Raw genomic sequence first — 25,409 nt, forward strand, 5'->3', positions numbered from 1 at the left:
TAGCCTGATTCTTGATGAGGCCTTGATTCGGAAGTTACTTTTATTTGTGGTGGCCTCTGTTTCAGTAGAGAGCATGCTAGTTTCCCCTTTACCAGCAAATTATGGTTATGTTCTACCAAAATTAAAATGATAATTGTCTAATATATTTAATGCCTTTTTGCTGTAAGCTTTAGGATGTTGTTAAGTCCATGACACGTTCGCCCGTTCACCCTTTTTAGGCTTCTGGATTGGGGGACGCTAATGAAACCGAAACCCAGCATGCTTCCGCTGTGGGGGACGCTAATGAAACCAAAACCCAGCATGTTCATGCACGTCCAAGCTCGAGGATACCATGGGGTCTCAGTCTCAGAGAAGAGAAACTTGCGGGATCACAAACGTAGAATTCTTGCAGCAAAATATGAGCTGAGAGGAAAGCTTTATAAGGCTGTCTGTAGGGACCCTGAACTTCCATCAGATATGCGGGATAAGTTTCGCTATAAGTTGTCCAAGCTGCCAAGAAATAGTAACATGACACGTCTTAGAAACCGCTGTATTTTCACGGGCCGCTCTCGTGGTGTCTACCAGAAATTCCGCATGTCCCGTATCGTGTTCCGCACCTTGGCAAATAAGGGTGAACTGATGGGTGTTAAGAAAGCGTCTTGGTAGATGTTAAGAGCTGGGTAGAACAAAGAACTAGCTCTTCAGTAGTCCAGCAAAATAAGGTTGCCCTCTTTCAGTGTTTGATTCCTGAAACTATTTGTCAAGCTTTGTTTTGCCAGCAAACGGCATGGTTTTCTCTTTATTTAGTTGAAGCAGTGTAATGTACTGTTTTTCATGCTATTCAGCATTTATGAAGCTAAAGATTCTATTGTTCAAGGTTTCTAAAAGCTGGCTGTTTGATTCAATATTTATCTGATCTGACTTTATTTGATGTGTGCACTGAGATTTTATATCTGATTCTCTGTTATATCATATTGTAATTAAGCTTGTCTGTTGACTGTTATAACCAGTAAAGGCTATAGTGGAAGTGCCACCATGTGCCTGTCTAACTTATAATCTAAAACATGATCTGATATAAGGCACATGAAAATTTGAATATCCTTTTTTGGCTAATAATTGCAAGAAATCGGAAACAGAAATCAGATGTGGTTGGTTTCTTGGTCGTTTGTCACTTGTGCAAGCATCATCTCATTTCACATACCTTCAAGTGTTTGAAATGCCTTCAGCCCTTTGCCTTTGCATTGGGCTAACGACTGTAGTGTCGGAGAGATATAAACACATTCGTCCTTCCAGGTGGATCCAAGACAGCCGTGATGAGTTCACAAAGGAGCGCCTTGATTCCATCAACGACGAGTTCAAGCTGTACCGCTGCCACACCATCAAGAACTGCACGCATGCCTGCCCCAAGGGACTCAACCCGGCCAAGCAGATCGATACAATAAAGAAGTTGCAGCTCGGAGCCTGAGTGAGGTCTACTACACCGTGGAGATGTCGAAAGTTGTAATCAGCCTGTCATTTGGTTTGTTTTGGCTCCGTGGTGACGAATAATGGCTGGAAACGCAGGATATTCCCCGCTTGACGATTCCGTGTAGGGCGTGAATAATTGCTACCAGATTTTATTCTTTTCGTGCTGTATCTAGTTTGGTGGTTCACCGTTGATCATCTTTTGATGTCCATGCATCAAGTAATTCATAAACTTTTGAATTGGTACCAACTTTCGGATGTTGCATATGTGTTGTCTGCTTCCTTTGTCTCAGGAACATAAGCGCTTACAGTGTTACAGAGTTTACCTCGTCGGCACAGCTTAGCGCACCCTCCCATCGCTCACCGCTCGCGTTGCCTGCCAATACAGAGGCAAGGGGGAAAGCGGTGGACTGGGCTTGTTGTCGGCGTTAGACGAAGAGGAAAGCAGGCGAATGCACGCCGCGGAGCACGAAGATGAACGTCATTACGTGCACTTTTAACTGAAATCGCCGTAAATACCTAGCGACGTTTCAATCCAGATGATCTCCGATCTTGTCCTTTCTTAGACGAATAAGATCTTGTCGTTTGGTACCATAGGGCATTCTAGAGTACACTTATATTCCTAGCGCGAGATATCTCAATTTCCGATTCATTTCAGCACCCTCTACTCCACTTCCTCTCATCATCAAAGTCTCCATGTAAATCGTATGGTCCCCACCTCGTTGCTCGCACAGCCAATGGCATTGCAAGTTGCAGGCCGCGAGATAAGCTTTCAAACCTCGATCGCACACTCGCCGCACAAGATAAGCTAGCCACATCGTTCATTCTAGAAACTCAGGGAGGGCATTGCATTACACACTCGCGCACCTCACAACACCCCTCCATCCACCTTTTGCCAGCGTGAGAGCTTCTTCTTTCTTGCGAGGGAGAGGACAGCGAGCAACCAGGGAGCTAGGCGTCAATGGCGACCATAGCCACGATGACCATGCTCAAGCCCGCCAAGATCACGGCCAGGTCGGCGCCTTCCTCGCCGTCGTTCAGCGCCAAGGTGGCGTCGCCGAGCATCTCGCTGCGCAGCCTGCAGAAGAACGCGGCCAAGAAGGGAGCCCTGGCCGTGTCGCCGGCGGCCGCGGCCATGGCGAGCGCCTTCTTCACCTCGCTGGCCTCGTCGGACGCCGCGATGGCGTCGCAGCGGATCGCGGACGTGGCGGCGGTGGCGCCCGCGGACGACAACCGGGGCCTGCTGCTGCTCTTCGTGGTGGCGCCCGCGCTCGGGTGGGTGCTCTACAACATCCTCCAGCCGGCGCTGAACCAGCTCAATAAGATGCGGTCCGAGAAGGCGCTCGTCGCCGGGCTCGGCATCAGCGCCGCCGCGGCCGCCGGCCTGGCCGCCGCGCCGGAGCCGGCCTCCGCCGCCGTGCAGGAGCTCGCCGCGCTGGCGGCGGTAGCGCCCGCCGACGACAACCGGGGCCTGCTGCTGCTCTTCGTGGTGGCGCCCGCCCTCGGATGGGTGCTCTACAACATCCTGCAGCCGGCGCTGAACCAGCTCAACAAAATGCGGTCCAACTGAGCGTCGTCGTCGTCGTGGCATCGCATGCGGTCCGGCCGAGTGGGTTCGTATGTGTGTGTTCGTCTATTAAGAGTCGTGGTAGTAGCGTGGAACGTGGTGTGAGTGCCTGCTTGCATACTCTCTAATCTTGTTCCTTCCATTGATCAAATGCAGTACAGCTCTTCTTGTTTTCTCTTCTGCTACGTTCAGTCCAATGTTCTCTTCTGCTACGTTGCATGCTGGATTGGGTTTCTAGGGCAACTCTAATCAATCCTGTAAAAATAAAGGAGGATCCTTAGCCAAGTGTTTTTTTTACTTCAGATTTGGCCGGTCCGAGCCGATCGGCAATATATAACGGAGTTACTTTTCTGGTTTATGCATTTCGTGGAACAGTAATGCTACAAGTACAAATAAGTTACGGAGTTTTACAAAGAGAGTTAATTTGATGGGTCAATAGGTAGGGAGGCGGTCCACCCCTCCTGAAAATCAGGAGGAAGCAAGTTTGTGATTGGTTAGTAGATGAAAAGAGTTCGTAAACTTATGTATTTGTTTGTATGTCTATCATTTTTTTTTTCGTGGAACATCGTCATGCGTGTCCGCGGCGATGCTGACCATGCCGAAAACGCCGGCGTCCGCCATCGTGCTCATGCTCGGCGAGGATGGAGGGCTGCATTGGGGTCGTTGTAGGGCCACCCATAGAAGTCCTCGGCCATCGCCCATGCACGTCTTCCTAGCCGCATTCCTGCCGGCCGCCGCGGTGGTTCTGTACCTCGTGATGCAGCCGCGCTCCGTGTACCTCGTCGACTACGCTTGCTTCCACACCAAGCCCAGCCACTGCGTCCCCTTCGGCACATTCCTCGAGCACGCCAAGCTTGTCACCTTCATTGAGGGGGGCTCCATGACGAGCGCAGCGTCCGTTTCATGACGTGGCTGCTGGAGCGGTCCGGGCTCAGGAAAGAGATGTGCCTGTCCCCGGCGCACCACTTCATCCCGCCGTACCGGAACTTGGGAGGCCTCACGCGAGGAGGTGGAGCTCGTCATCTTCTCCGCCATTGACGATCTGCTTGCCAAGACGGGCATCAGCCCCGACGCCATTGACTTCCTCATCGTCAACTGCAGCCTCTTCGCGCCCATCCATTCTTCACCAACATGATCATCCACAAGTACAAGATGCGCAGTGACATCTCCAAGGTGCACCTCTCCGGGATGGGGTGCAACGCGGGGTGGTCGTTAGGTCGAGTTCGTCGTCCATGAGGTCACCGGCGAGGTCGCTGACGAGGCCGGAGGTCGCCACCGTCGATAAGGGAGCTTCACGCTAGTCGCCGGCCGGCCACAAGAAGACCTTTACGTGAAGAGAATTTATCCTCGGCCGCCGTCAGACGAAGAATATTTAAGGATTTGATAGGTGTAAGAAAAGAAAACCGACTAGATGCGGTATAAGAAAGGAAAACCAAATTTATCTTCCCTTACGACCGGATAGATCGATTTGAATTACCCTTACGAGGTGCTTTGACTATAGGCACGACGTGCCAAGAAACTTTCGAAAGCCTGGGCAAACCGCAAGTCACAGAGTGTCTAGGATGTCATCTTTTTCTTGCAAACCGCTAATATTCCGTATATTGCTAGAGGTTTCATTATTGCTCCAGCAGAGTTTAGCCGTTTGTGGCACCAGATCTGTGGTTTGGCTTCGAGCACTCTTCTCCCCTCACTGTACTACACGGTCCATGCTATACTAGTACCGTCCCTGCATCACAGGGCAGAGACACTGGACACATGAAACTAAAAGATCGGCACTTTCGAGGAAAATCGATCGCCGTGACACAGTAGTACACGCTAGTGGATTAGTCAAGGTCAAAGGTATTCGCGTTGCACTGTGTGCGTCTCGGCTTTTGCATCGCTCGCTAGCCCGCGCGTGTCAGCCGTCCAGTGAGGCCCATTTTCCCGTCCTCCTCCATCTCCTCAAAACTGTCAGGTCCGGTTTGACACATGCCAAGCCGCAGCTCTCGTGAACAAGACGGTGGCCAAGCCTTCAGCTTTCTTTCTCTCCTTTTTATCAGCTATCCTTCTTTCTTCTATCAGGGGTGAAATGGTAAACTGACCTTACGACACCTTTAACACTGACCAGCAAATTTGCTTCCACATCCATCCACGACAAGGAGGCCTGTTGTTCGCACACGAGCACGTCACCATGTACCTTCAACGTCAAGGGTGATGCACCGCAACTCACGTCGAAGGAGAAGGAGAACCGTCCGGAAGCACGATACGCAAGCAATCTGGCGGGTGCTTTTCGAGTCCCGAAACCCACATGCCCGAGAAGGACACCGTGTGGACGCGCGGCGGCTATGAGCTGCCCTAGGTCGGTTTGCTCACCCCTAGAGCCTCTCTGAAGAACTAACGAAGAACGAGAGAGAAGGAACAAGAGAGATGTGTAGAAAACTAGGGTAAAAAGTAGATGGGTTTTGTTGATTAACCTTTGTCTATATAAAGGCGGATGGACTTTCCGTACAAGAAAATGACTTGTCTTGCCATGCAAATCATCAAAACCTAACAAAACGCGACCAATCCCATATTTTTTACAGCAGCACATTGATAGGGTTGTAACTGTTGCATATGACTTTGTATTAAGATGATATTTATATCAAAATCAACCGATTCAATGAGAGGCACAATTTTGCTGTTGAACATTTTTTGATCTGAGGCCATCTTGAGGGGGTTATCGGGCTGTTTTCTAAAGTCTGCACCAGAAAAAGTTGTCTAGACATTCGGACTCTTGCTCGGATCGTCCGGGCTCTACCCGGATCATCCTAGATTCCTCCCAGATCATCCGGCTTCGTGGCAAACCTTCTGTCGTCTGGGTCACTCGTCCGGCCTCCTGCTGGATGATCCGGCCATTCACCATTGGATCATGCAGTTTTGCCTGTAACTTTTGCATATGACCTCGGATTAAGAAGATTTTTTATAAAAAAATCATCTAGTTCAACGAGATGAAGAACTTTGTTGTTGAAACTTATTTCATCTGAGGCCATCTTAATTGAGTTTTTGGCCATGAAAAAAATCTGGCTGCAACACATGCCCCCTGTTTTTTGGCAAAGCTAGCGTGCCAAAAAATATTTTGCACCGTGTTTTCTCTAAGGACGATGTCGACACTCAATCGACCATTTATATGGTTAGGGTGATAATTATATATCGGCCATCTTTATGCTTAGGGCGATAATTCTATAACGTACATTGATTTTAACTTCTTGTTTACATCATACCTTGGAACCGATTACCACCAATCAGCTTTAAAGATATGGGAACGAACCCGTTCCTTGTAGCACTAAGGAAATCAAACTCCGAGAGGTCACACCCTCTTAAGCAAGTAGCATCGGGATGATTCCAATCCACCGATGCATCAGCCAAAGCAACATCAGCTGAATTATCCGCGTGAATGACTTCTACTTCATCATCGACCCATTGCATTAAGAATTGATGCATGGTAGATGGCATACATTGGTTAACATGAACCCAATCGCGGCCTAATATAACATTATAGTTACCTTGCACCTCGGCAATGAAAAATGTGGTGGCCAAAGTTTTGCTTCCCACAGTGAGTTCCATGCACATCACACCTTTGGCTTTTGTCTTTTCTTTACCCTCAAATCCATTAAGTATCATATTGATCTTAATGCATCATCATGTAACCTCAACTTCTTGAAGACCAAATAGGGCATAAGATTTACCACAACACCACCATCAATGAGCATCCTAGCAATCAGCGATCCGTTAATATGACCTTTGAGGTACAATGGCTTCAAGTGTTTCACCAGTTCTTTTGGCTTCTCGAAGATAGCGTTCTTAGGGCCATAATCCAGCTAGGCTCCTCCCCTTCTTCACCTATAGCACAAAACTCAGCGGGTAAGTAATACACCATATTAATATCCATACCTTCCCGAACAGGCGTAGATTCATAATCCACCATCTCATCTTCATCTCCCAATGTGTATATTGGACTTAAAGTTTCCTGAATTGAAGGGGATGTTTCAGGTGGCGTGGACGATGTAATATGGGTAGCATCATCCTCTTTTGGTGGTGTAGGTGTTGATGTAGCTAATGTAGAAGCATATGCGTTTCCTTATTGTTTAGGCCTCCACACTTGTTTTGTGAGTGCCATGGGCCGAATTTTATTGAACAATTCGACATTTTGCTTCTCTTCTTTGCGCTCTACCTTCTCGTGGTTCCTCATGCGATCTCCTTTTCTTGGTCTTAGTTAAACCGGGAGGACACCACTTAGGTTAAGTATATTTGGGATCCCTAGGTTTGGCCTTGCTGTGCTAGCCTCATGATCATTAGCCATGGAACCCTGCTGAACAATAAGAATATCACCATTAGAATTAGTCAGATTACCAACAATCGGCTCTTTGATCTCCTTTTGCTTGTCACATTCTGAAATTTCCGCATGAGATGACTTAACACGCCATACTTTTGTTTTGACCTTGCATGGAGAAATTTTTGTTGGCTGATTAGCACCATGGCTCGAACGACCTTGTGTGCGATAATAAAGCCTCTCATGAGCAGGCCTTCTAGGTGATGCCCATCCCATATGAAAAGCATAAGGAGCCATTGGGGGCTGCCACCAACCTCCATTGAAGTCTCCCATGTAATATGGCGCATAGGGGGCGGCAATATCCACGGTGTCAGTTCCCATGACCCATATGGCCTTGCATAACATTGAAATTCTTGCTTCGGAGGTGATCTTGAATGCTTCTAAGGTGATGGCCGACTAGAGCTAGAACCGGCCGCTTGATTGACATATTTGGAAAGCAACATACCAAAAGTTGGCTTGATTTTCCTGAGCTTAGCTTCACTCTTTTTCCACTTGCCAACTTCTGCATTCTCAGGCTTGGTAAATTTAACGAGTATCCTCTTGTACTTCCAGGATTTTTATGGAGATCTTCAATACCTCCTACTGTCATGTTGCTTATCAAGCACAACCACTCTTCCCAAGACTTTGTCGCCCTCCTTGACTTTTCTGGGTTCACCAATAACAACATTGTTTTTATTAACAGGTTCTGCTATGTTAGGCTGAATTAACATTTTCTTCCCTTCCATGTCCATGGTGTTTATCGGGAAGGGTTGTTTATCAACTTGCATCTCAGCAAAATTCAATCACCTGCCATTAATGGCCGATTGTATCTGTCGTCGAAAAACATTGCAATTGTTAGTAGCACGAGAAAATGAATTATGGTACTTGCAATAAGCACACCATTTTAGCTCCTCAAACGATGGTATGGTGTGTGATATTCTAATCATCTTATCTTGCAAGAGAGCATCAAACATTTTATCACACTTGATATATCAAAAGTAAACTTCATTTTCTCATCACGATTCTTGTGAATCAGCTTAAGAACATTGCATGTATAGGGTTTGACCTTTGAGGACCAAACAAATTTAGTAGTATAGACATCAACCTCATCGTCCGAATTATCATCATTGTATTCAATCATATGCATTCTAGGACGATCGGTTGTAGACCTATGAACCTCTTTACTTCGACTCTCTTGAGCCAAAGCTTTTTGCAAGACTTGGTTAATATTCAGAAACTCATAACTTTCTAGCCTCACTTTAATATGAGTTTTCAAGCCATTAAGAACAAGATCCACCAAGTCTCTCTCACTTATCACTAAGTTATAACATCAGTTTTTTATATCTCTAAAACTCTTGACATAATTGTTGACCCATTCATCATGTTTTTGCCTAACCGATGTAAGATGTGACAACTTAAGCTCATTATCACCGCTATAAAAGTGATCATGAAACTTTTGCTCTAATTGCGACCATAAGAGAATTGAACCATGTGGTAAAGTAGCAGGCTATGAAAATGCGGTGCCAGTTAAAGATAATGGAAATAAACACACCAATTCTTCTATGGAACCTGCTTCACCCAACTGCGCTAGATACTAACTAACATGCTCCCATGTTGTTTTTGTGCCCTCTCCACTAAGTTTAACAAAATCAAGAACCATGTAACCTTGAGGGTAGAAAACTACATCAAAGTGTTCAGTATAAGGCTTTTGGTATACATGACTTTTTTTACTTTTGGATCGTTTTCAGAAGTTTCTAGAAATATCTTATGCAAATCCTCCCTTAATTTAGCTAAAATTGGATCCGAGGTCAATGAAGATGCTTGTGGCAATGACATACGAGCAATCTGAGTACTAGCTAGTGGTGCAACTTGTGGGATGGGCGCCGAACCATAATTCGGCGAAAGACCAAACATGCTTGTGCCTATGGATGGTGTGACAAAGTGATTCGGCGTTGACACAAATTGGGCACACTCAGAATAGGATTAGGATATGCAGGTGCAGGCCCAAGCTGGTTGGTTTGACTATGGCAAAGATTCAATGACATATTATATTATTGTTGCATAGGAGGTGCTGGTGAAATAGGTAAACTTGGACTAGGGTTTTTATATATACAAATAGTACCACTAGATGACGAAGGCATATTTTTCTGAGCATTAGCACTTGCTACAAAAGAATTGTATGTCATCACATTACCCTTACTAACAAGACTTTCAATCATAGCCATTTGCTTTGGAGAAAAAGCTTTATTCATAGTGATTTCATCTTGTTCGTCAATGAGAGGAGGTAAATTGACATTTTCAACCGGAGTGATCGAAAGGATCAATATGGTTGACTAAAGGGGGGGGTGAATAGGCAACTACCAATTTTTAGCTTTTCTTAACAAATTAGGATTAGCAACAAATAGGTTGTCTAGATATGCAACTAGGTGAATAACCTATATGACACTAGCAACAACAACAACAACACAAGAAAGCAAGGGATACATCACAAATAAAGCTTGCACAAAGTAAAGGTAAGAAGTAATCACAAGTGGAGTCGGTGGAGACGCGGATGTGTTACCAAAGTTCCTTCCCTTTAAGGGGAAGTACGTCTCTGTTTGAGCGGTGTGGAGGGACAATGGTCCCCAAGAAGCCACTAGGGTCACCGTATTCTTGTTGCGCCCTCACCAATGCAGGATGTCGTGATTCCACTAGTGGTTCCCTTGAAGGCGGCAACCGAACCTTTACAAACAAGGTTGGGGCAATCTTCACAATTGAATTGGAGGCTCCCAACACCACTACAAAGCTTCACCACATTGGAATGTGGGTTCGAGGTGACCTAAACCATCTAGGGTGCTCAAACACCCAAGAGTAACAAGATCCACAAGGTAGCGAGAGAGACTGAGCAAGAGTGAGCTTTTGAGCAACAATGGAGCTTGGGGGAGGAAGAGGTGAGTCAACTAGAGGAAGAAGACTCACTTATATAGTGGGGAAATGAATCAAACCGTTATGCCCCTTCAGGCCGTGCACAAGTGGTAGTACCGCTCGGGTGAGCGGTACTTCTACTGGTACGGAAGTTTCAGCAGTTGCGTTCAACTAAACAAGTCAGGGAGGCGGTAGTGCCGCCGGAGCGGGACTACTGCTCCCACCAGCGGTACTTGCGCTTAGTGTTGAGCAACAAGAAGAAACAACGGTAGTAGAGGAGGGTAGCGTGGTAGTGCCGCACATAGCTGGACTACCGCTGGCTACTGTCGCTCTACTTCTGCTCAAAGGACAGAGCAGTCCAGAAGACAAAAACAAGAGGTACTCCCAGTGGTACAAGCACAGAAGCAGTTCCGCCGGGGCTGTACTACCGCTTCCGTGAAAGCGGTACTTCCGTGCTACTATTAGCAGCCCAGTAAACCTGCGGTAGTGGGGTGCTAGGCACAACCGCAGTACCGCCGACACGACTGTGCTGAACTACCACCCTACTACCACTCATTTACACAGCACCAAGAATAGGCGGAAGTCCTAGTAGCACTGAATTGTGGCAGTACCGCTGAAGCGGTACTACCGTGGTGCAGAGCGGTAGTACCGCTTATGTGCCTCAAGAAGTCCCAAGCACAAGGGGGGAGAAGCTCCAAAGCTGGAAAGGGAAAGAGGGTGCAAAAAGATTGTGTACGTGTTGATTCCACCCAAGCCTTTCCGAAGCCTAGCCCGTCTTAATAGTATGGTGATCCTACGACTCAAATCCACCGAAAATGAAACGTAAGAAAACAACTGTCTCCACAATATCTCCAAAGGGCACGACTCATCTTGTGCCATAAGATAGATTCTCTGAAATGCTCAATGCACACGATTAGTCTATAAAAGTATTGTCATCAATCACCAAAATCACTAAGGGAGAAATATGCCCTAACAATCTCCCCTTTGTGGTGGATTGATGACAACACAAGATTTGCACAAAGATAGTACAAGATAATACGCAATCCCAACATCTACAAAATATAAGCGGGTCCCCCTAGATGTGTGCACTAATTAAGTATGCCTTTGGAATGCAAAGCACACACACTAGGATCAACACTTCCCCTATATTTTATAGACCGGCAACACTTGCAACAACAATATAACATAGATAAGTATGGATGCAAGTAGATAGCATGAGAGCATAAAGATAGGGCACAAGATAGATAACATCTCACAAGCTAATAAGGTACTGGACATAATGATATGGATAGGTTAGCATATATCTCACACCATATGACATGTACTAAAGGTTTCACACATAAACTAAAGAAATTCAAACGAGAAAGAGTGCACAAGAGAACGAAAGCAACTACAAAGAAGACACACTCGTGACTCGGCAAATCCCTAAGCTCTCTCCCCCTTTGGCATCGAGACACCAAAAGGTCAAAGAGCACTAAACTAGTCAAAGGTGGTAGAGATGCTCCAGAACATCATCAATACTCCTCGTGCTCATCATACTCCTCGTGCTCATTAGACTCCTCTGTTGCCTTCGGCTGACACGAGACCTCCGAGTCTGACCACTAGCAATGTTGCGAGATCCATGACTGCTCATCTGTGATCCTCTCCTCAAAACCACAAGCAACCTACAGACCCAGGCGCCTCATCATGATCTTGTCACGCGTGCGAGCCTTCTTCTCAGCCACGTGAGCCCTGTACTATCCCTTAGCCTGTATGCAGAAGAGCTTCTTCATATTTGACTTGAGCTTGGATGCCCAAGATGGTTCCTTGTCAGGAGAAGGAACAAACTCATAGTCTGGCTCAAGCTCAACATTAGAGTCGCGCGGGCAATCTCCTTGTTGGGGGCAGCAAGTGCAGTGCCCCAGTTATCCTTTTGGCACAAGTTTAGTATGCCATGGGACACCATATGCTTAGTGGGAAGGGACTCCCCTGGAAATTCAGCAGCCCAAGTCTCCTCAATCAACTTAATCATGTAGGGTCCATAGATAGGCACCTTTCGGTCAAGCACAACATACCGAAGCTCACGCCACATGAGGTGGGAGATGTCCAAGGTGAGGTCCTTCTAGAGCTTAGGGATTTCCTGAGTCACGAGTGTGTCTTCTTTGTCGTTGCTTTCGTTCTCTCGTGTACTCTTTCTCATTTGATTTGCTTTAGTTTATGTGTGGAACCTTTAGTACCTATCATATGGTGTGAGCCATATGCTACCCTATCCTTATCATTATGTCAAGTACCTTATCATCTTGTAAGATGTTATCTATCTTGTGCCCTCTCTTTATGCTCTCATGCTATCTACTTGCATCCATACTCATCTATCTTATATTGTTGTTGCAAGTGTTGTCAGTCTATAAAATATAGGGGGAGTGTTGATCCTAATGTGTGTGCTTTGCATTCCAAAGGCATACTTAATTAGTGCACACATCTAGGGGGAGTCCGTCTATATTTTGTAGATGTTGGATTGCATATTAAAACGAAAGGAGGGCAAGTGGCTATATCTCCTTGGTTTGTTTCACTTGGAGTTGATCATGAGACTCCTTGAGAGAGGCATGAACACCCTTCAAGACCTTGTGAGCCTTGTCAAGTATGTAAAACTCATCCTTGAGTCTATCATGGCCCACCCCAGGTGCAACCTTCTCAGATTTAAGCACACGAGTAAGAACAAGAGCATGCTCATGATCTTTCCTTAGTTTAGCAATATCATCGTTGTGTGACTCCTCAAGAGCCAAATGAAGACCTCGCTCTTCCTCAAGAGTAATGGAAAGATCCGCAATTTAATCGGCATAGTCATGGTTATGCCCTTCTAACTTAGAGATGGTATCCTCATCAGACTCAATGATATTATTGGCCTCACCAAGTTGTTCCAAGAGAGCAACAAAGTGCTTCTTGGTATCACCTTTGAGCTTACCCAAGAACTTGTCAAACTCATTTTCATCCACCCTTACCTCCTCATTTTATACACAAAATGCAACAAAGAAGGATTAGTAGTGATGGAAGTTTTGATGTTGGAGGTTACCTTCTTAATGCCTTTAGCCGTAAGGCACTAGGGGATGATGTTCTCATTGGTGGCATCGAAGAGTGACACCTTGTTGGGGAAGAGGTGGCAATGGCCACATTGGCTATTGCCATTCCTTCACCGCTTGCAGAAAGGTACTCTTCTTGTGCCACCAACCCCTTTTGAGCCACCTTCTTGGTGAAGTTGTTCTTGGTGGGGAAGGTCTTGGCCTTGTGTTTGTAGATAAGCTTGCCACCATTGTCTTCCCTCTTCTCATAGGGGCAATTCACCATAAAGTGACTCACATTGCCACATCTGTAGCAAGTTCTCACACGTTTCTTGCCCTTCGAGGCACTTGAGTTGTTCTAGGAGAAATTGGGCTTGGTGTTTCTTTGGTTGCCTAAAAATTGCCTTTACACAAGAGCCATGTGCTAGTGGTAAGCATATTTGGTGTCTTCAGGGAAACTCTCCTCTTCTTCCTCTTCTTCTCCTTCCAAAATGGGCTTGACCTTCAAACCAAGGTTGTGCTTCTTTGACCGTTGAACACGAGCTAGAGCGTTGTCGGAGGTCTTGTTCATGATTTTCATGGCAATAACTCATCCAACACATCGCTTAAAGACAAGGTCTGGAAGTCCATCTTTGACAGATCGCGGAGGACATGGCCTTGTTGAATGGCATGATGGCCTTGAGAAACTTGCGCTTGATTCAATTATCATCCGTATCCTTGCTCCCATGATCCTGAAGAGGGACCGCGAGAGTTTTCAATCTTTGGTAGAGGTCACGAGGATCCTCATCTTCATTCATCACAAACTCATCGACCTCATCAAGAACCACCTCAAAGTTGGACCAATGAATGCTTGAGCTTCCCTTGTACAAGGAGTCAATATATTCCCAACAATCATTTGCATGAGAGAAGGGGCACAAGTGAGCTAGGTCTACGGGAGGCACTGCAGATTGAAGGATGAACAAGGCGGAGTGATTTTATTGATTGTCCGCCTCTTCTCTTGGGGTGATGTTGTTTGGATCATGCGGGTAGTATCCTTGCTTAATGATTCTCCAGAGATTTGTTGAGCTCCGATTCAAATGAGACTTGATGCAAAAAACCCAATTAGAAAAAATATTCTTCACAAGATTAACGGGACGACTAAGGTTGTTAATATGAGGTGTGGGGACCGGTCCTCCATAGACCAGGGGAGGAGGATCGAGGCATGAGTTCCCGTCCCATTCTTACCATGAGGGTAAGAGGTATGAGTACCTTTCACTGCTTCCTTAGTGGAATTGGCCTCGGACACCGCACGATGGGATTAACCACTTGCAACAGATTAGGAGAAGATTTCAACCCCTCAAGTAGTTCTTTAATCATGGACTTGACCTCGGCCATTATAGACATCTTAAGTGAAGCCATAGCTTAGTTTAAGTCGTCATGGGTGGTCGAGTGCAACTCCATGGCCTCGGGTACTTCCTCATCCCTATCCCGGTCGTCAACCATACTCTTCGGGTGGTGAAACCCTTAATAAAGAGACGAGGCTCTGATACCAATTGAAAGGATAGGTATGGTTGACTAGAGGGGGGATGAATAGGCAACTACATTTTTTAGATTTTCTTAAAAAAATAGGTTTAGCAACAAATAGGTTGCCTAGATATGCAACTAGGTGAACAACCTATATGATGCTAGCAACAATAACAACAACACAAGCAAGGGATACAACACAAATAAAGCTTGCACAAAGTAAAGGTAAGAAGTAACCACAAGTGGAGTCGGTGGAGACGAGGATGTGTTACTGAAGTTCCTTCCCTTTGAGGGGAAGTACGTCTCCGTTTGAGCGGTGTGGAGGCACACTGCTCCCCAAGAAGCCACTAGGACCACCGTAGTATCCTCATGCCCTCGTCCCCTCACACAATGCAATATGTCGTGATTCCACTAGTGGTGCCCTTGAAGGCGGCAACCGGACCTTTACAAACAAGGTTGGGGCAATTTCCACAACTGAATTGGAGGCTCCCAACACCACCACGAAGCTTCACCACAATGGAATGTGGCTCCGAGATGATCTCAACCGTCTAGGGTACTCAAACACCCAGGAGTAATAAGATCCGCAAGGGATTAGTGGGAGGAATCAAATTTCTCTCGGTGGAAGTGTAGATCTAGACTTCTCAACCAATCCCTAAGAAATCATCAAGTTTAATTGGCTAGGGAGAGAGATCAGGCAAGAATGAGATTTTGAGCAACAATGGAGCTTGGGGGAGGAAGAGGTGAGTCAACTAGAGGAAGACGACTCACTTATATAGTGGGGAAAGAGGTGAGTCAACCTCATGCCGTACTTATCCTGACTCGGGGTGTCATCCACGTGATGAGCGTGGAGCCCCACGGCTGGCGCCATACGACCTGCCTCGTGAGGCAACTCCCTGGCAGGGCTCTGCCTGGCGGCAAGGGGCCTCACGAGGCGACTCGCTGCGGAGCGGCCGAAGCAGGGACACCTATCATGGACCGGACCAAGTGTCATCCTTTAGGCCTGAGGCAGACGGGTTGTGGTACCTTGGTTCCCACTGGGACGACAGTAGCCCTGGGGCCCACGGCCTGCATGTTTCGCCTGTTGGGGGCGAAGCGACATGGGGCCCATCAAGATGCCGGGCCTAGAGGCGACGCGTGGTGGCTTTTACGGGGTGGGACACCCCCACTACCCACGATGCCTCAGTAACCGCCATCCTGGGGATAAAGGCTGCCCGCACAGGGCGCAGACACATCATTTCCCCCTCGTCTCCGTCTCACCCTTCATCTTGCACGCGAGAAGCTCCCTTGTTCCTCTTCCTCCAGCTCCCAATCTTTCCCTGCCGCCATGGCCTCCTATAAGAAGCTTGTGACTGCTGAGGTTTCCTCCAACAAGAGTGCCCCGGCGACGGAGCTCGGTCCGGCCTTGCTGCCGTCTACTATCACCGACGAGGGCGGGATGGCCAGGGCGGGCCACTTGGTGGCCACCGATCACCATGAGGGAGGGGCCATCGAGATCTGTTGGCTTGCACCCGCGATGTGACCTGGGCCCCACAGTGATTCCCATCTTCTTCCACTCGCTCTTCGCCAGATTAGTATCACCCTCCTCTGATTTCCTCCTCGCCATCCTAGAGCATTATGAGATTTGTCTGCTCCACCTTCATCCCAACTCCATTCCCGTCCTTGCCGTCTTCGCATATTCAGCGAGGCCTTCCTGGGAGTGATGCCATCCGTGCCACTCTTTCGGACCTTTTACAGCCTGTAGATTCACTCCTCGGGGAACCACCGCTTGGGCAGCGCCTCCTTCCGCATCGACAATGAGACGAGCAAGTTCCTCATCGACATGAGGATTTTGGAGTAGGTGGAGAACTTCGGGTTGAGCTGGGTGTATGTCGATGCCAAGCGGGCCAGCCCTCTATTCGCGACCCCTACCAAACCGGCCGAGAAGTCCCCTCACTGGGAGCACAAGGAGCTCAGTCGCACCATTCTGGGACCGATCTTGGAGGGGCTGGAGGAGCTGCAGATGGCCGGGCTCACGGTGGTCATGCGTAACACCCCGAGAATCATGCTACAGTAATCTCCCACTAATGGTGCCATGTCATCAAGTTAGACTAAGCCAAATTGCTCCTTCATAAATCAAAGCCAAATTCAAATTTTAAAATAAAGTCAAATAAATTATTTCTTCAAAGACTAAAACTAAAATGTTCGATTTATTCTATAAATTCTCCTGATCTTTGTCATGTTGAAACTAACTTAATTTAACTCACAAATAAATTCCTAGGAATTCAATATGTGGTCCAAAGGCATTTAATTTGGCCTTTTCAAAATAAACAAAAATTTCAACATTTACCCGGTGAGGCCCCAGCCGGTTAGGTTTAGTGGGGGAAAAACCCCCATTAGCAATTAACCATGGTTAAATATCCTAAACCCCCCGTTAAAAAGCCCTTGTTCTAAACGTGTGTCTATGAGATATGGGACCACCCTCTCTTTTTAACCCAATTACAAATTAATTATAACCTGTTAACAGGTTGAGTCAATGATAGTTGGGTCCCACTAGACCCAGTTGACTAGTCAACGCTGACCAGTCAACTGCTGACTTGGCAGTTGACTGGGCCCACCTGTCTTTCCCTCTTGCTATGTATCGAGTGGGTACACATAGCCTTTTACTGTTTAGATTTGAAATATTATATAAATCCAAAAATTCCAGAAAATCATTAAAACTTAGAAAATCATATAAAATAATCCTAACTCGAATGAAAATACTTTATACATGAAAATTCTTCAGAAAAATAAGACGAATCTGAATATGCTATCCACATGCCTGTCACATGCCTCCAACACAACAAACATGGAACCTCCCCTCCAGTTCATCTGTCCAGAAAATGCCAAACGTCGGGAAAACATTCCCAGATGTTTTCCCGCTTCGTCTGTATCGTGTAGCACTGCATTAGGTCACCCTTAGCACTGCATATTGTCATGTCATGCATCATGATGCATCTGTTTGCTTTACATTTATTGTCTCTTCCCCCTCTTCTCTCTGGTAGACACCGAGAATGACGTTGCTGCCATGTACGGCTACACCCCTGATGTTCAACCCCTTGAAGAACAGCTTCTAGGCAAGCAAAACCACCTTGATTATTCCTATATCGCCCATTTCCTTCTCCCTCATGCTTGCATTAGAATTTGCTATTGTATTTGATTGATCCTATTCTGATGCATAGCCTGATTTTGTAACATGATATTGTTACTACCTGCTTATCCTATATGCTTAGTATAGGTTGGTTAGTGATCCACCAGTGACCCCTCACCTTGTCCATGTTTCCCCCTCTTTCTCATCGATGACTCAATCAATGTGATCGACGTCCAGAGCCCGACACATCACCTCACACCCCCTTAGTTATAAGACTCTACAGAGCTACTATCGAGTGCCGAGGGTGATACCTCATATAGCAGTTCTTATGAGATCTCTGTAGTGTAGCTAATTGGTCGTGGATAACGGAGGGTGATTCCTCCTTCACCACTCCCGATAATGACTCTATCGTGCAACACCTCAAGTGTGAACCCTCGAGGGTGATTCCTCCAAGTTCACTTGACGGTTACATCAAGTGGAATCCATCGAGGGTGATTCCTCGGATTCCCCCTTGGTGTTATGGACATACGGTTACTTTGACTTTACCCCAGGGCCATGATGAAGTCGGGTCGGCCACGAGGGGTACCCGAGAGAGAAATGTGAAGTCGGATTGACCATCAGGGTACCCATGAATGATGTGGAGTTGGGTTGACCTGGAGGGTACCTGCAAGATAAATACACGGCATGGCCAAGCATTCCTAGCCCTTGCCGTTAGTCCGTGAGACGGGACCACAGATCATGGATCATTGATCGTCTCCGCGTGCTCCCAAGACACTAACTGTTTGGATATGTGACCTGAGTAGGCATCTGGCCTTTTTGCACTAACCACCATGCAGGAATAAGTATGGGCACTCTGTGTTGTACGATTCCTTCGAGGGCCCACTGACGTCAGTAGTTGAGCAGTATGCGCCCGGGTGGTCCGTGTAAGCACCCGCTTTGTATAAAGAGGTAGTTAGGACTGATCCTGACCGTCCTTGCAATGCGCAGGATTGCAAAGGAGATTGGCCCATGACCCCTTCGCAATTAGGATGTAGACCAGCGTGATGGCCTCTCTGTTTAGCCTAGGTAGGACTACAACATGTCGATCAGCCGAGGCCGACCATGACCTAGGAAAGTGTGTTCGACCCCTAGAAAAGTGCGTTCAGCCAGACTTACTCGAGCGTGTTGGGTAAGTTTGTGCACCCCTATAGGGAATTTAATCTATTCGAATAGCCGTGTCCACGGTAACAACCGCTCGGAGTTGTATCCCGATCTTACAACTAGAACTGGATACTAGAGACACGAAATGGGTATGATGGCTTCGGGACTGCTTTCTCGCAGGGAGTCGAGAAAGGATCTCTAGGCATTACTACAACATAGTTGCTATTTATAATATGCTAATCCACACTCTTCTAATGCTGCAATATGCTTCAAGATGCTAGTCTTCGATAGGCTAGGCCTTTCCTTCTATTTTGGCATTTTTGCAGTTAAGTCCAAAGAAATAGCCCCATTCCTTTAACACTAATGCTTATTTAGTATAGATCTGATGTAAGTCTTGCGAGTACTTTGGATGAGTACTCACGATTACGTTGCTACCCCTTTTCCCTTCCGCCCGATTGCTGCGATCAGATGACGGATCCCAGGAGCCAGCCGACACCGCCGATGACCACTACTATCCCGGCGGAGCCTACAACTACGTGGAGACCGCCAATGACCAGGAGTAGTTAGGAGGCTCCCAGGCAGGAGGCCTTGCCTTTTCGATTGTTGTTGTTGTTTATGCTAGCTTTCTTAAGGCAGACTTGTTTAATTATGTCTGTACTCAGATATTGTTGCTTTTGCCGACTGGTTTGTATTCGAGCTTATGTATTCGAGCCCTCGAGGCCCCTGGCTTGTAATATAAAGCTTGTAGGACTTTAATTTGTGTTTTGAGTTGTGTTGTGATATCTTCCTGTTAGTCTCTGATCTTGATCAAGCACATTTGCGCGTATGATTAGTGCATGATTAAGTCGGGGCCTCACAAGTTGGTATCAGAGACAACTGCCTTTAGGAAGCCCCTTTCCTACTCCTTGGCCGGAGTTGAGTCTAGTCTTTGAAAAACTATTTTTACTAACATTTTTGTATGGCTTACGGGCCCACATCACAAATGGGTGGTATTAGGATATTTTATTCCTCATCTTTACTCTGGGATTCTGATCTCTCTTCTATTTGGGTTAAAGATTTGGCAGCTCTAACTTTAGGTTCTCGTAACTACTTTCTCCCGGAGAGCCCCTCATTCCAGACGATGGCTTGATTCACCAGAAGATTCTGAAGATACTCTTTGATGTTTTCCCGAGACCCCTGTGCCCACAACCTTTGCAATTCCCTACCACCGATATATCCTTATGGATAACTACTTACACCTCTCATTCATACATCATTTCCAGTTGCTCTTGATATTACAAGATACCCCGAAATTCTCTTTGTTGTTCCGAGAATACTTTGTGCCTACTGCCTCGCCGTTCCTTGTTGCTTAAATATACTTATGAATAATTACTCACCCGTTCATCCCCACTTGTTCATGTGTTTGACAAAATACTTATAGTTCAAATGAGTTTTGGATTTGCTAGAATTGAAAAACAAAGTATCTCAACATTTTGCAGGCAATCAACAGCACCCTTTTGTTTGAAATTTATTCCCATTTCTTGCATGGGACCTAAGCATGCACTCAAGGACAAAGATTTGATTTTTCAACCAATTTATATGCATTGGAGCATGTGCATGTAGTTCAAATTTGAATTATGCACATAAAATGCCTAGAAAACCCAGTTAATGTATAAAATGTCCAAACGAACCCTGAAAAATTACAAAATTTAACACAACACTCTTGTTCTTCTATGTTGACACTAGAAACATTTTGAAAGCAATAAGAGGCAGCGGATATCATTTCGTCCCCGAAGATGGGACGTTCCCTACCAAAACCATCAGGTTTATCGGCATGTTGATGCCGCTCCATGATAGCATGCTATGTTTCATGAATTTCAGACGAGTAAGATTTACTAGAATTTAAAAACCAAGAATCTCAATGTTTGCGGCCGAGTGACGGTGGCGGGGTGTTTGACATTCATTCCCATTTCTTGCATGGGACCTAAGCATGCAACCAAGGACACAGATTTGAATTTTCAACCAATTTATATGCATTAGAGCATGTGCATGTAGTTCAAATTTGAATTATGCACACAAATGCATCGAAAACTTAATTAATGCATAAAATGTACAAACGAACCCCGAAAAATCCCAAAAATTGACACAACACTCCTGTTGTTCTATGTTGAAACTAGAAAAAATTTGAAAGCAATAAGAGGCAGGTGACATCTTTTCGTCCCCAAAGGTGGGACGTTCCCTACCAAAACCATCAGGCTTGTTGTGAGAAGCTTATACCCAAACCTGCCCCAAATGGGACAAAAAATTTACTACGGCATGTTGATGCCGCTCCATGATAGCATGCCAAGTTTCATGAATTTCAGATGAGTTTTGGATTTACTAGAATTTAAAAACCAGGAATCTCAATGTTTGCGGCCGAGTGATGGTGGCAGAGGTGTTTGACATTCATTCCCATTTCTTGCATGGGACCTAAGCATGAAACCAAGGACACACATTTAAATTTCCAACCAATTTATATGCATTAGAGCATGTGCATATAGTTCAAATTTGAATTATGCACATAAATGAATTGAAAACTCAATTAATGCATAACAATGTCCAAACGAACCCCGATAAATCCCAAAAATTGACACAACACTCCTGTTGTTCTATGTTGACACTAGGAAATTAGTGAAAGCAATAAGAGGTAGCGGATATCGTTTCGTCCCCAAAGGTGGGACGTTCCCTACCGAAACCATCAGGCTTATTGTGAGAATCTTTGGTTTGTGAGAAGCATATCCCCAAACCTGCCCCAAATGGGACAAAAAATTTACCATGGCATGTTGATGCTGCTCCATGATAGCATGCCAAGTTTCATGAATTTTAGACGAGTTTTGGATTTACTAGAATTTAAAAACCAAGAATCTCAATGTTTGCGGCCGAGTGACGGTGGCAGGGTGTTTGACATTCATTCCCATTTCTTGCATGGGACCTAAGCTTGCAACCAAGGACCCCAATTTACATGCATTAGAGCATGTGCATGTCGTTCAAATTTGAATTATGCTCATAAATGCATTGAAAATTCAATTAATGCATAAAAATGTCAAAACAAACCCCGAAAAATCCCAAAAATTGACAAAACACTCCTGTTGTTCTATGTTGACACGAGAAATTTTTTGAAAGCAATAAGAGGCAATGGATATCATTTCGTCCCCAAAAGTGGGACATTCCCTACCGAAACCATCAGGCTTGTTGTGAGAACCTCTGGTTTGTGAGAAGCATATCCCCAAACCTGCCCCAAATGGGACAAAAATTTTACCACGGCATGTTGATGCCGCTCCATGATAGCATGCCAAGTTTCATGAATTTCAGACGAGTTTCAGATTTACTAGGATTTAAAAACCAGGAATCTCAATGTTTGCGGCCGCGTGACGGTGGCAGGGTGTTTGACATTCATTTCCATTTCTTGCATGGGACCTAAGCATGCAACCAAGGACACAAATTTGAATTTTCAACCAATTTATATGCATTAGAGCATGTGCATGTAGTTCAAATTTGAATTATGCTATAAATGCATTGAGAACTCAACTAATGCATAAAAATGTCAAAACGAACCACGAAAAATCCCAAAAATTGACAAAACACTCCTATTGTTCTATGTTGACATGGGAAATTTTTTGAAAGCAATAAGAGGCAATGGATATCGTTTCATCCCCAAAGGTGGGACATTCCCTACTGAAACCATCAGGCTTGTTGTGAGAACCTCTAGTTTGTGAGAAGCATATCCCCAAACCTGCCCCAAACGGGACAAAAAGTTTACCACGACATGTTGATGTCGCTCCATGATAGCATGCCAAGTTTCATGAATTTCAGATGAGTTTTGGATTTACCAGAATTTAAAAACCAGGTATCTTAATGTTTGCGGCCGAGTGATGATGGCAGGGCGTTTGACATTCATTCACATTTCTTGCATGAGACCTAAGCATGCAACCAAGGACACATATTTGAATTTTCAACTAATTTATATGCATTAGAGCATGTGCCTGTAGTTCAAATTTGAATTATGCACATGAATGCATAGAAAACTCAGTTAATGTATAAAAATGTCCAAGTGAACCCCGAAAAATCCCAAAAATTGACACAGCACTCGTGTTGTTCTATGTTGACACAAGAAACATTTTGAAAGTAAGAAGAGGCAACATATATTGTTTCGTCCCCCAAGGTGGCACATACCCTACTGAAACCATCAGGCTTGTTGTGAGAGAAGCTCTGGTTTGCGAGAAGTTTATACCCACAACTGCCCCAAATGGGATAATATTTTAACCACGACATGTCGCTACTGTTCCATGATATCATGTCAAGTTTCATGAATTTCAGATGAGTTTTCGATTTACTAGAATGTTAAAAGCATGCATCTCAATGCTAGCGGCTGAGCGATAGTAAAGGTGTTTGACATTCATTCTCATTTCTTGCATGTGACCTAAGTTTGCAACCAAGGACAAACATTTGATTTTGCAACCCGTTTTTATGCACTGGAGCATGTGCTTCAATTTTGAATTGTGCACCTGAAATGGCTAGAAAACCAATTTAATATATAAAATTTCCAAACGAACCCTGAATAATTCCAATTTTTTTACGGCACACATATAGTTGCATGTTCACTGTAGACAAAAGGTCTAGCAATTCAAACACCGTCCATTGCCGCTGTGACCCCATTATGTAATTCAAATCAAAATGAAAAATCAAGTAGATCCCACAAAGTTTATTATCACCAACCGTGTGAGATGTAGTACAAAATATCCTGGAGCATCATCGGTGTATAGTACACCTATGGCTTACGCAAGAAGGTGTGTCGGCTACAGTCCATAGTCGGCATGTCAAGCACACTAGCTCGCTCCCCAAATATCATTTCACTGTTCCATCATCGCCAGTGAAAGATGGGGACATGGACCCGCGTCGTGAGGGCAACTTCGGCGGCCCACTTCGGCGAGAGCGCGGCTGCAACCGCCATGCACGTGCTAACAAGGTGCATGAGCGCGGCCGCAATCTGCGACTGGGCGGCCAAGAAAGCCCAAACGTCCGCTATTGCTTCTTAGGTGGTGGCAGCAACATCTGCCTCGGGGATAGCAATTGGCGAGAGCGGCACAACAGCTGTCCTTTCCACAGCGACATCCTTAGCCCTGATGGAGGCCGCCCACGACCATGTCGAGGCCGCCCACGCCTAGCTCATGGCAGTCACCTCACAAATCATACGAAGCTTCTCCGACAACGGTCGGCAAGCCACGACCGAAGAGTTGGCAATTGCCGAGAGCGTTCGAGCAGCCGTCCGTTCCTCCACCACATACCTTGCGACGACGGAGCCCGTCCAAGCCCAGATCACGGCCGCCCATGCCCTACTCGTGGCGGCCTTTTCCAAAGAGATGGCTGATGCATATGGCGAGATGCTTGCCAAATATGGTGCGATGGATGCCATGGAGCTCCTTCCCGAGGAGACAATCAAGCGCGAGCTGGACATGGAGGAGCCGGCGGAGATCGACGAGCACCAGCCATAGTAGTACTCTTTGTTTTGTTTAATTAAGAGCGCTGGTCTTTAATTTGTTAGAGTAATGTTTAGGCCAGCTAGCTCTGTTTAATTGTTGAACTTGCTCGATTAAGAAGTGTTGGTGTGCTGTAGTCTCCTTTGTGTACCCAAATTATGCAATGACGTGGATGAACACTGTAACTAGGGAAATTGGAACCAAATTTTTTGACGTTCGAACTCATCACACACATGTTAAGCTATCTGAATCGTTTGTGATGTTCACATATTGTACACAGTTCTGAATAAGGGACCGTGTCTGATGACACTTTGCGCGCCAGTGTTTTCGTTGCAACGATTCCAAAATTTTGGCTTCCGTGGAAATATCTACCTCCCCGCCCCCTCCCCTTACCAAAAGCCACATTTCCCCTGTTTCTGCCTTCCTTTCCAAGTTGAAACCTTCAATCCTTGCCTGCAGCACCGCCCCCTCGAGGGCGACCCTCCTTCACGCTACGACCTCGTCTATCTAGGCAGGTAATCCACACCAGACCCCATCCTCCTCCTCCTTCCACATCCCACATGCCCCACCGCCGGCGCGACACATTCCACCCAAATCACCGACCCCTCCACCAAATAAGCGCCGCCCTAAGCCATGGTGCACGCAGTATAGCCAGGAGCTCAAGGAGCATTTGGCAGTGGAGAAGCAAATCGTAGCTGCATGCGCAGATGAGGTTGATGACCCACAAGTGTAGGGGATCTATCGTAGTCCTTTCGATAAGTAAGAGTGTCGAACCCAACGAGGAGCAGAAGGAAATCATAAGTGGTTTTCAGAAAGGTTTTCTCTGAGCGCTGAAATTGTAGGTAATAGATAGTTTTGTGATAAGATAAATTGTAACGAGTAACAAGCA

At 45.9% G+C, this 25,409-nt stretch overlaps 2 protein-coding genes across 3 annotated transcripts in view; both read left to right on the forward strand.

Moving 5' to 3' along the window:
• Positions 1–1,708, forward strand: part of LOC119338424 (succinate dehydrogenase [ubiquinone] iron-sulfur subunit 1, mitochondrial) — a 3,726-nt gene extending 2,018 nt beyond the window's left edge. Inside the window, exon 2 of one of the 2 annotated variants that reach the window (XM_037610745.1) lies at positions 1,273–1,708. In XM_037610745.1, coding sequence (XP_037466642.1) covers positions 1,273–1,444 — 172 coding nt within the window. In that variant the 3' untranslated portion in view covers positions 1,445–1,708. Of the gene's footprint in view, positions 1–218; positions 885–1,272 lie in introns of those variants that run through there. The other variant, XM_037610743.1, reaches the window with a different exon arrangement.
• A 555-nt stretch (positions 1,709–2,263) lies between these two features.
• Positions 2,264–3,307, forward strand: LOC119336819 (photosystem II core complex proteins psbY, chloroplastic-like). The gene has a single exon (XM_037608902.1). It carries the CDS (start codon positions 2,405–2,407, stop codon positions 3,011–3,013), a length of 609 nt encoding a protein of 202 aa, XP_037464799.1. The 5' UTR covers positions 2,264–2,404; the 3' UTR covers positions 3,014–3,307.
• The last annotated feature ends 22,102 nt before the right edge of the window (positions 3,308–25,409 follow it).

This window comes from Triticum dicoccoides, chromosome 7B, assembly GCF_002162155.2.
Source record: "Triticum dicoccoides isolate Atlit2015 ecotype Zavitan chromosome 7B, WEW_v2.0, whole genome shotgun sequence".
Lineage (NCBI taxonomy): Eukaryota > Viridiplantae > Streptophyta > Magnoliopsida > Poales > Poaceae > Triticum > Triticum dicoccoides.

What these genes read in the sequence shown, in the direction of transcription:
- LOC119336819 (XM_037608902.1), top strand. Translation starts at nt 2,405, where the DNA reads ATGGCGACCATAGCCACGATGACCATGCTCAAGCCCGCCAAGATCACG.